General features: G+C 36.5%; 1 protein-coding gene across 1 annotated transcript in view; it reads left to right on the top strand.

Moving 5' to 3' along the window:
- Positions 1-11,122, top strand: part of PDE6C (phosphodiesterase 6C) — a 29,060-nt gene that overhangs the window by 12,199 nt on the left and 5,739 nt on the right. The window contains exons 8-17 of the mRNA XM_010714547.3: positions 97-144; positions 349-498; positions 1,267-1,410; positions 1,488-1,556; positions 4,397-4,543; positions 4,857-4,964; positions 5,054-5,163; positions 7,704-7,791; positions 9,583-9,683; positions 10,781-10,888. Of these exons, the coding sequence (XP_010712849.1) occupies positions 97-144; positions 349-498; positions 1,267-1,410; positions 1,488-1,556; positions 4,397-4,543; positions 4,857-4,964; positions 5,054-5,163; positions 7,704-7,791; positions 9,583-9,683; positions 10,781-10,888 (1,073 nt within the window). The remainder of the gene's footprint in view (positions 1-96; positions 145-348; positions 499-1,266; positions 1,411-1,487; positions 1,557-4,396; positions 4,544-4,856; positions 4,965-5,053; positions 5,164-7,703; positions 7,792-9,582; positions 9,684-10,780; positions 10,889-11,122) is intronic.

Below are 11,122 nucleotides of genomic sequence, written 5' to 3'. Positions count from 1 at the left end.
TAAAAACAAACAAACAAACAAAAAAAAAAACACAGGCCAAGTCATGATGCATGCTATATTTCCTTTGAATAATGTCTCCTTTTCTTTATATTGCAGATTTGTAACATGATGAATGCACCAGCAGATGAATATTTCACATTTCAGGTAATTCAAGTAATGTATATAGTTATAAACATTGTGGAAAAATATGTTAAATCCTTCCACAAATTAGTTATATGATTGAGTATATGAAAAATTTCTCCTTTCTTTGTGATTCATGGGACTTAGTGTTACATGGCCTATATTAATAGCTGTATTACTACTTTCAAAGAAGCATGCAACATTTCTTCCTCTCTGCCTTTTCTATAGAAAGGACCTGTGGATGAGACTGGGTGGGTTATCAAAAATGTCCTTTCATTGCCTATTGTCAACAAAAAGGAAGAAATTGTGGGAGTTGCAACATTCTACAACAGGAAAGATGGAAAACCTTTTGATGAGTATGATGAACAGATAATTGAAGTAAGTTTGATAGGATTACAGACCCTAAGGAGCCATATGATGCTAACTTAATGATTGTTTAGCAGGCTATGTTAACACCTGACCAAAAGACTGGTTTCTTAAGAATGAGAGATTTTTTTCTCCATTTATAAAACTGAAAATCTATGAGATCATTTACATTCCAATAAGAACCAAAGTCAGATATTTTTAAGTCACTTGACTCTTTAATGTTGGTCAACATTCATAATTAATTTGAGTGGGTTAAAAATGGGATGGAATGGGACAGTTCAGATGCAAGGAACTTTTGAAGATCTTCTAGTCAAACTGCCTGACCACCACAGGGCTAGCCAAAAATTAAAGCATAATATTAAGGACAATGTCCAAATGCCAAATATTATCAGGCATGGCATGATGCTTACCAATGAACATGCCTGCAATCATGAACTCTAAGGGAGATCATGTACTTTGGAAAGATATGATATTACACATTGTATTCAAGTCCCCCAAGCTAACCTAAACTTTATAAGCCTCAAACTCCTGTATGTAAGATGGGAATACGGGCCCTTATAATAAATAAGATGGGAATATGGGCATAGGTTGAAACAAACAACATCCTTAAAATCTGCGAAGGTCAAATGGCACCTGTTGATGGGAAGGTAAAGTCTTCTAACAGGTTGAATTGATTTTCAAAGAGCATGACCAGAATGTAAATTTTAAGAATTAAGTTTAAATTGGCAGTTCAATTTTATTGTCATGCTGTCACCTAACCTTTGCTTTGTTTTGTTCCAGACTCTTACACAGTTCCTGGGGTGGTCTGTTTTAAATACTGACACTTATGATAAAATGAACAAGCTTGAAAATAGAAAAGACATTGCTCAGGAAATGCTTATGTACCAGACAAAGGCTACTCCTACTGAAGTTGAATCTATACTGGTGAGTTTCTATCCACAAAATTGAAGTAGAAAATTTGCTACACAAAACCTGAATGTATTGTTCATTTTCATTTTCAGAAATACAAAGAGAAATTAAACGTAAAGAGTATAGAAGAATGTGATGAAAAAGATCTTATCAGGATTTTGGTAAGTCAGTAAATGAAAATTGACTTTCAGAAGAATGTTGATATCAAATAGCAATGGCTCTTATTCAAAAAGCTGTATAAATTCTGTTTAATACCACTGATACTAGCTATCAATTCCACAACTAGATGGAGCTAATTTGATTTAATAGTATATCTTCAACTTCTTCAGTTTCTTCATGTACAGACTCCACTATTACCTACAAGGAAGCACTGTCCCCAATATGTTTTAATAGACCTGGATAGCCAGAGTTATATAGAAAGATTTATACCAATTAACATTTAAAGTGGTGAATGCTACATGAACAGTGCTACACATTTATTTCATTTTGAAAATAACAGAAGGTATAATGATGCAAGGTCACTTCCATTTTGAGTAAGAGAACACATACAGGAGTTTCCAGAAGAACTAATCTACTTTCTCATGAACTATCCTGCATCTCTCTAGGTGAAGAAGTCCAAATGCAGCAATAAGATACTTTGCAGTGCTGAAACAGATCTGACCTAAGCAATTAAATCTCTCCTTCTGCTAAAACAAAAATGAGCCATTTTCCTTCTAGACTGTGCACACTTCAGCTGCCTTGGTACTTCAGCCCAGAAGGGGAATGCCTTCTTGAAGCAAAACTCCTTTTGTGCCCACTTACTGCACTTTGTTTTTCCTTGCAGAGAAAGTCCTGAAGCATAGATGGTCTAACTGAAATAAAACCAAATGGCTTCAGGAAAGTGAAGTTCAACTGTAAATGCATCAATACAGAACCAGACCAAAAAAGAAATATCAGATACATGCAAGATGGTTGACTTCTACTACCAGCCACCACACATATTTCCTCCTACTAAACCACATTTGCTGATGTAGACATAGCCAGAGGGAACAGATCTCATTAAGCTACTTCTAGTTAACGTATATGCCAGAGAGCAATGATGTTGAAGTTTCACTGGCTCCCATAGAAAAGATGTTCATGCAGCAGTATGTAGTGAAAAAATAAATAAATAAATAAATCAATGCACACTGAGTAGATTCACATACCTGCTAAAGTAAACATCAATAAACTTTACCAAATCTTTCTAATTGTATAGCAACAAGTAATTAGGATAGTGCAGGCTTCCAAAGGTAATAATACTGTATGAATTTTTCAATTCTAGAAAGCAAGTAGAACGAGTTCTTTCAACACTGTGGTGTCACAAATCAAAAGGTCTAGTATATTCTGTACTGCCAAGGCTACATGCAAGTGCTTTATCCTATTAGAAGGCCTGGAATCCCAGATTGCTAATGAGATAAAGCAGGTGTTTCTAGATCTGATGATTCACAAAGTAATGGGTCTTAAAACACCACTGTTACAGGTTTCTTTGCCCTTGACCTCAGATCAGAGTAAATTTAAAGGGAAATTCAACCAAGGGAGAAATAAATACTGTTCTATAGTTGCTCAGCCTCATTTGTTGAAATACATTGTCGAGGGGCAAATAGATTCAGTTATGATTTTCCTTATCTGTATAACGGAGACCATTTATTGCCTATGTGGTGGGAGTCACTGTGATCATATTATCTATTTTTGGGTTGTATCAGACTTCCCTGAATTAATTTTTTAATTTTTTAAGGCATATCCTTTCAAATATACTGCTGGTCTCCTTAGGTTTTTGGGATATATAAATGAAAACTGCTACAGAACAGTTTGCCAATATCACTATCAGCAGTGAGGCTATTCAATGTGAATCTATAAAATGTATACAAAGTAAGCACTTTGAAATTTAGTACACGCTTCTCAACCTTTTCATCCCCTGAATTATAGAATTCTTTTTGAAAGCTCTTCATTTCACGAAAGAGCTGACATAAGCTCTGTATCTACCCTTCAGGGAGAGAAATATCCCTGCATGTCTTCCACCCATTTTCCCCTAGAATCCCCCCACCAACCACAGCAGTAAAAAGCAAAGGACTCTAAGGGATTTGAAGTAAACAATAACAATTTTGAATTCTACAAGCTTTGTACATTTTAGCCTTGAATTTTTAGATTGAGATCATTCAAAAGCAAAGCAGTCAAGAAGCTATTGCAGGCAGACAAAAAAGAAAGATTACTCACGATTTAGACTATTAATTGTAAATTTCTACAGTTCTAGGATTTTCCACTGCCAAATAAACCCTACAGGTTTCTCTTTTAAGTGTACATAAGTTACCACAGACACAAAGAGAGACTGTCATAGGAGACAAGGTAAGGCAGACTAATTTGGAGAGTAGGTCATGGAGAAGCAACCATCAGAACACCAGAGAATAAAAAATATACAGGAAACTTTGGCTGTAGGTTCTCCAAGAGAAGACAAGGCTAGTGATAGGTAAGCATGTAAGCAAGCCTTCTGTCATTAAAAAAAAATGCTGTCATACTTTATTCTACTGTTAAATTAAAAAAATGTTTTGTTCTAGGAAGGTTATTTTTGGTCACTGCTCCATCAGTACTAGTAAGATTCAAAAGAAAGGGCTTGTTGAATAATTTTGGTTTGTGAAAGAGAACTGCAACTCTGAGACCAGGCTAGAAGTGGAGAAATCACAAGATTTTATATCAGGAAGATTTTATACCCAAGACCTGAGATTTCCTCACTGAGGAAATGCTGAGATGGTCCCAACCAATTGTGTTGAAATTAAGGGCAGGAAGAAAAACCATCTAGGCAACATTCTTACCTATCCTCTTGGAAAAGAAGACTAGTATCACCATTGTGTTTCAAAACATAATACATATTAGGTTTTGAAGATATAGTAAGCATATTGTTCTTATGCAGTGTTCCCAATGAAGAAAACCGCTTGTTCAACTTTGTACTTGCCATAAAAATCCTTCTGCTTTCAACTCTTCCTAACAGAAAGAAGAATTACCCGATCCCAAAGATTTAGAACTATATGAATTTCGCTTCAGTGACTTTCCCGTTACAGAACATGGCTTGATAACTTGTGGAATACGACTGTTCTTTGAGATAAATGTTGTTGAAAAGTTCAAAGTCCCAGCAGAGGTTTGATTTATTTTGTCATTTGTACTTCTTTTAACATAGCAGAGTGATTGTAGATTCTTTAATATAGGAGTAAGCTATACTAAAGCGTGAGTGGTATGAATAACAACATTCTTAATATTTGCACAATTATCATAAAGAGTTAAATTGATCCTGAACTTGCTTGACCAATATGCATTTACATAATGCAAAGTTTAATTATTTTAAAAAAGCATATTATCCCAGTAATTTTATGGAACATTCCATTAATTTTATAGAAATTCCATAATTTCATTTCAGTGAACAGCACAGTCTCAATCACTTTTATTCATACTAGGTCCTTACAAGATGGATGTACACAGTCAGGAAGGGTTATCGAGATATCACTTACCACAACTGGCGACATGGATTCAACGTGGGACAAACAATGTTTACTTTGCTGATGGTAATATTGCTAATATCAACCTTACATTCATTACTTAGCTTTCCTTTCAAGGAAGGTGCACCATAAGAATTGTTTGTTTTCCTTTACAGACAGGTAGAATAAAGAAATACTACACTGATCTAGAAGCCTTCGCCATGGTTGCTGCTGCTTTCTGCCATGACATTGATCACAGAGGGACCAATAACTTGTATCAAATGAAGTAAGTAAAATTAACAGATTTGGTAAATACAAATATATGGCTATGCAGTACTTTGAATGGCAAAAGGAAGAATAAGTTAACACATGCAAAAATATACTGTAGGTATTCCATGAACATCTAGCATGAGGGGACTTGAAGAAAGGCTGAGGGAGCTGGGCTTGTTTAGCTTGGAGAAGAGAAGGCTCTGGGGAGACATCACTGCGGCCTTCCCATACTTGGAGGAAGCTTGCAAGCAGGAGGGAGAGAACTTTTTATATGATCTGATTATGATAGTACAAGGGGAAATGGCTTTAAACTAAAAGAGGGGAGATTTAGGTTAGATATTAGGTAGATTTATTATTATTATTATTTTTTACTCAGAGGCACTGGCACAGGCTGTCCAGAGAAGCTGTGGATGCCCCATCCTTGGAGGCACATAAAGCCAGGTTGGATCGGATCCTGGGCAGCCAGATCTAGTGGGTGGCAACCCTGCCCACAGCAGGAGAGTTAGAACTAGACAATCTTCAAGGTCCCATCCAACCTAAGCCATTGATTGATATTCATCATACAGAAGATTTCTGCTTCTGAGAATTTGTCATGGCAACTGAAACAATGAGAAAACTCAAAAGCAGAATCTTAGAAGGATTTGCTGGAGCTGCAATTCATTTTTAAGATAGTCAGTTGTTTTAACTATCACAAGAAGCAAAAAGGAATTTTTAGGATTTCAAAAAGAAAGCATCATCAATCTCTATAGACAATCTAAGCATATTGCAGATGAACTCCTATTACTTATCTGACTGCCTTAGTGAGGAAGTTTCAAAATTAAACTTTAGTGCTCTGTCTTGCTAGCAGCAAGTCAAAATTAGCTTCAATAAAAAGAGTAGAAAGTACCTAACTGGAATTTTTTATTTATCTTTCAAGATAGAGTAAAGGCATTTTTCCAGAGAGAGATTCAGGATCTAGAATATACAAAGGCCAGCTTAGAAAGAGACGGGAATTTAGGTGCATTCTTTTCTCAGGGTTCTACTGGCTGATTCACCTAGATTCACTCCAGTGAGTTTACTGATTGACATAGGTCCTTTCTTGAGATATAATCTCCTCACAGTATGTACAATTCAAAACAAGCTTGGTTTCTGCCACAGGGCTCACATAACAGTAAGTTATATACCACAAGGTTAAGCTTTGCAATTCATGTTACTTTGTGTTCTAAATGTACAAAAAGGCTTGTTTGTGATCTTTTTGTGTTGTTAGTAAATTATCATAATGAAACAATATAAATCCATATTATTTTAAATTTACCTGTTTATTACAGCTTTACAAATCATGGTGAGGTCCACTATTGAAGAGTGAGCAATCTACTGTTTAGTCTTTTGAGTGATTTGGTAGTTCTTCTGTGCGCTAGCCAGAGAACACAGGATTCTCAGAATGTTGTGTGGGCCAGGATATTCAAACTGTAGTTTTCTGAGAGTACTATTTCCACTAACCATATCTCCAGAATGATTCATCCTCCTCCTCTGTCCCTGAACACACTCAGCCCAGGAGAGGAGTTTCACACCACATGCTGGAGCAGTGACGTTAGGGGATTTTCTGATTATTCTCTGGGATTCTCCAGGTGACGTAGGAGAGAGAGTATGACAGATGCTGATTCTTATTCAGCTGACTGCCTCTCATCCAAATAAGTTTAAGGCGTTTTTAAATCTTCCTAGTATGGTCTTCCCTAGCTGAAAGCCCTCTACTTGAGGTCATACACAGTAAAGCTATTTATAAAACCCCTCGGCTTTAGCTCTACAGCCTGGAAGTTGACCTCATCTACAAAGGCAGAAAACGCAGGTAGCCTATACCAATACACCTTGGTTCATCTCAGGAAACAATTTTTTAGCAAAGGGAAGAAAGGAGGAAAATACACTTCTCAACATGGAGAACAACCGGGAGCATAAGTCAGGATATTTCTCCCTTCCTTCCACTGCTGTAGTCTGAACCAGAATTACCTTGAAGATTAGCCCAAGGTCAAAGGGATTCTTTGAGCTCTGTGATAAGACTAAACACATCTGAGCAATCAGGACTTGCACAGTTCATAAATCAGTGATTCTGGGGGAAGGTAGGAGCCAAAGGGATAAAGGAATTAAATTTCATTATATTATTACTTCAGATTCAACTTACATTAAGTTAAAATCACAGGGGACATGCTCCACAGTAATTATAAATAAAAGTCACGCCACACAATAAATACTAAAAGATGGCTTAAGATTATTTTTAAAATATGCAGAAATCATGTAGATTAAACAAACAGCAGAATGGAACATACAAGATTAAGTAGAGAGATTTTCAAAAGTACAGCTGATTTTCAACAGGCACTGAAATCTCTAATATCTGTCTTTACCATCACAAGAGCGAACACAAAAAAACATACTTCTTGCTCTGCCTCATACTTGTGCTTAATATATATATTAAGCTACTGAATAAGCAGATCAATAGCAGAAGTATTTTAATCCCAAAAATCTGAATTCTGAATCACAAATATTGCCTCAAAATATTTTAAACAATTATGTCTTTTTTAACAGATCAGCTGCTCCACTAGCAAAGCTTCACGGCTCTTCCATTTTAGAAAGACATCACCTGGAGTACAGTAAAACCCTACTGCAAGATGAGGTATGTTTGCATGAATCTTCTGCTTACAGTAATCAACACAAAAGAGCCAAATAAATCACAAATTGTTTACAGGTCTTATTCATTTCTCTAGTTCCAGATTAAGAAATTATGCTCAAATTCAGAAGTTTAAGCCAAATTCTTACTCACTGTCCACTTTTAGAGTAAAGCAGCTTGTCCTGTAGGCCTCACTCACATGCCTCTCACAAACAGCTGAAGTTGGTGTAGAAAACACAAAGTACTATAATTAAACAGCTGCACCTGGGTTAGGTCTGAGTTTAGTTCCTGGCTCTGGCAGGGAGGAACAAATGGATGGAGCTGTTTATGGAGGGTGTCCTTACCCCCAGACCAGGCCCTCTGCCCCCCCTCCTCCCATCTCATTAAAACAGGTCAGGCAGCATCGCAGCTCCTACTGCAGATCTCTCTTGAAAAAGGCAGATGATTTCTCCTTTCCCTTCTGCCACCCTCAGGTGGTTTCCCCCTTTTTGCTGCCCCATTTCAGAGTTCTGCTCTGTGGGTGGGCACAGGTGTTCCCCCAGGGCTACAGTGGCGCCATGTTGCTCCCCTCAGCTCCACTCAGGCTCAACAAAATGTCCGCCCTGCAGAGCCCTGTACCTCCTGCGTGGGACCGCCGTTCCTCCCTCAGCAGTGCAAGGCTCTGTCCTAGCTACAAGAAAAAAAGTCTATTTAAAACTATTTACTAGATATTTTTTTCAGGGAAATAATAAAAATGTATAACTGTGTAGACCTGAAATCTCAAGGATCTTCCATCCCACTTGTTTGCAGCAAGCAGTATGGAAGGCACTCACTTCTACACCTGAGAAAAACATCCACAAAACAGATGTTACTTTAAAATAATAATAATAAAAATTACCTTTATTGATGGAGATGGTGCACTTCTTCAGTTGTGAGATGCTGGGGAACAACCATTGATTTTTGATAGTCAGGATTTTGAAGGTGCTGAACAGGGGGACCACAACGTCCATTCTCTCCTCAGTTAAGAAAAGAAGGAAAACCGGAGTGTGGAGCTTCCATTCCCTTTGCTTGAGAAAAAGGACACTGCACTTTACAGAAGCAGGGCCCTAATAACACCACAGGCAATTGTGCTGAGGCAGGCTAACAGGAAGAAGAGGTCTAGAAAAACTCTCAGGTCCATGGATGTGACTGGCAAAGAAACAAGGCAAAGCAGCCATTTCTTGATGAATTGTATAGAATATGGGTGATTTTATTTGATTTTAATTTAAATATAACAATAGCAGACCAAGTCAATATGAATTTAGTTATTTGTGCAGCCTCTGGAGGCAGCAGTTTGGATCTCCCTACACAGTATTTAGCCATTTATTCTGATCCCATCCAACCTTAATGATTCCATGCAGTCCCAATGTGACTCCTTCTAGTTCTCTCTCCCAGCTTCTGTGCCAGCTGATCCTGCTTTTCTTTTTCCAAAAACATTTTTCACTTTTCTATCTTTCCTTTTAAAAGGTGGTAAAGATTTGGTTAGTATATATGACATGGTTGTGAAAAATATACACCGGAATGTGCATATTTGTATCTCAGTCTCAGACATTTCTGCAGCTCTAACTGACAGAAATAACAGTATTTAAAAGCTTAAGAACTACTCTTGAATGAGGGCCACCTCTGAAGAACTTTTCATTTCTGGTGTTATTTTGATTTAGAGCGTATAGATGACCATACATACAGTTTTGATATACTGTCCTATGGGGCAGCCTATAGAGTACAAAGCAAAGACAGTTTTATAAGAGGAATTGAATTCGTAAACTTTCCATCTTGCAGAGTTTAAACATCTTCCAGAACCTAAATAAGCGCCAGTTTGAAACCGTTCTACACTTATTTGAAGTTGCAATAATAGCAACTGACTTGGCTTTGTATTTCAAGTAAGTACTAAATTCTGTGTAACTTCCTACTGAAAAAATGTCAGTCCTATGCTATTTACAGCTGTAGTTTTTGTTTGTTATATGCAGACTACAGAACTGTATTTTAAACTGCTTTTAGTAAGCCTAGTTCTCATTAAAAAAAAACAAACACAAGACATTCTTATTTTCATTACAATCTTTCAAATTTCAAAACGTGTCTATAATACTTTGTATACATCTAGCAGGTAGTTCAAATATGCATTAACTTACAGCATATATATTTCAGAATTGTAAATTTTGTAGCCTAATGATAAAGTTGTCTGCATATATGATATTTAGTGTACCATACTGTGATTACTCATATTGAACAGTAACATGCTTATGAAAAAGAAATTGAGATTCTGGGTTAAAAACAGACATCAACTGATCCCAGTGCTAAGTATGCCGAAGACCTCAAATAAAAAAATATCCACCAACTTTACGATCATAACATGTTTTTGTAAAGGCTATTGAGACTATTGTTTGTTGTTGGTTGGTCCAGATGTTTCATGAGTGGGATGATTTAAAGTTAGGAACAGGAAACAATTCAGTTAGATGTTCAGTGGCCATTACTAAATGTCAGTGAAAACTAACCCCATTCTTTCATTTGAAATGCAAATTAAAAGATTCATTAAGCAGTAACAAGACAGATTTTTCAGAGTGCTTCTCAGTCAAGTTTCAAGCATTTTTTAGAATATTTGAGGGGACAGTTGTTAGTATTTGCTTCTCTTTTCCCGGATTGCTGGAAGGAATATTATGAAGGAAAACATAATACTAAAGAAAATTAATGTCACTTTGAAAAGTTTAACATGCAGAATCAGGAAACTTGTTATTTGGATCTTTGTCAGAAACTTTGAAATAGTGCTTCATACATCAGGGGTGTACAGCAAAATATAAATGTGTTAAGTTAACTAGAAACTTGAAGTTCAGGGGGAAGAAGATGTCACTTTGAGACTACTATGACTAGGATGCAACTTTGGAAAAGCATGTATATGAGAAATATGGGATTTGTTTTCTGTTTTATTCATAATGCAGGATTTTTGTTTACTAATATATGGTTTATCTGTATGTTTTCACAGGAAAAGGACTATGTTTCAAAAGATTGTGGATGCAATTGAAAAAATGGAAACAGAAGAGGAGGCAATTAAATATATATCTATTGACCCAACCAAAAAAGAAGTCATCATGTAGGTGGTTAATATCTTGCTCTTTATTCAATCAGTTAACTACAAACAGATTTCAAAAGTATTTGGGCATCTAGATATGCAAGTTGAGATTTGTTGTTATCACCTGATGATGAGCATAACCATGATTTTAAATGTCTTCTCAAGAAGTGCATCTAACTGCATCTTGTGTATCGAAATAGCTTAAAATATGGATCTTTTGCTGGTAGCTTTTTTTGTTGCTGTTGTTGCCTTTTT

The sequence above is a fragment of the Meleagris gallopavo genome, chromosome 8 (assembly GCF_000146605.3).
Source record: "Meleagris gallopavo isolate NT-WF06-2002-E0010 breed Aviagen turkey brand Nicholas breeding stock chromosome 8, Turkey_5.1, whole genome shotgun sequence".
In the NCBI taxonomy this organism is placed as follows: Eukaryota; Metazoa; Chordata; class Aves; order Galliformes; family Phasianidae; genus Meleagris; species Meleagris gallopavo.
Note: the sequence above shows the minus strand (reverse complement) of the source record. Positions and strands in the feature narration are given on the sequence as shown.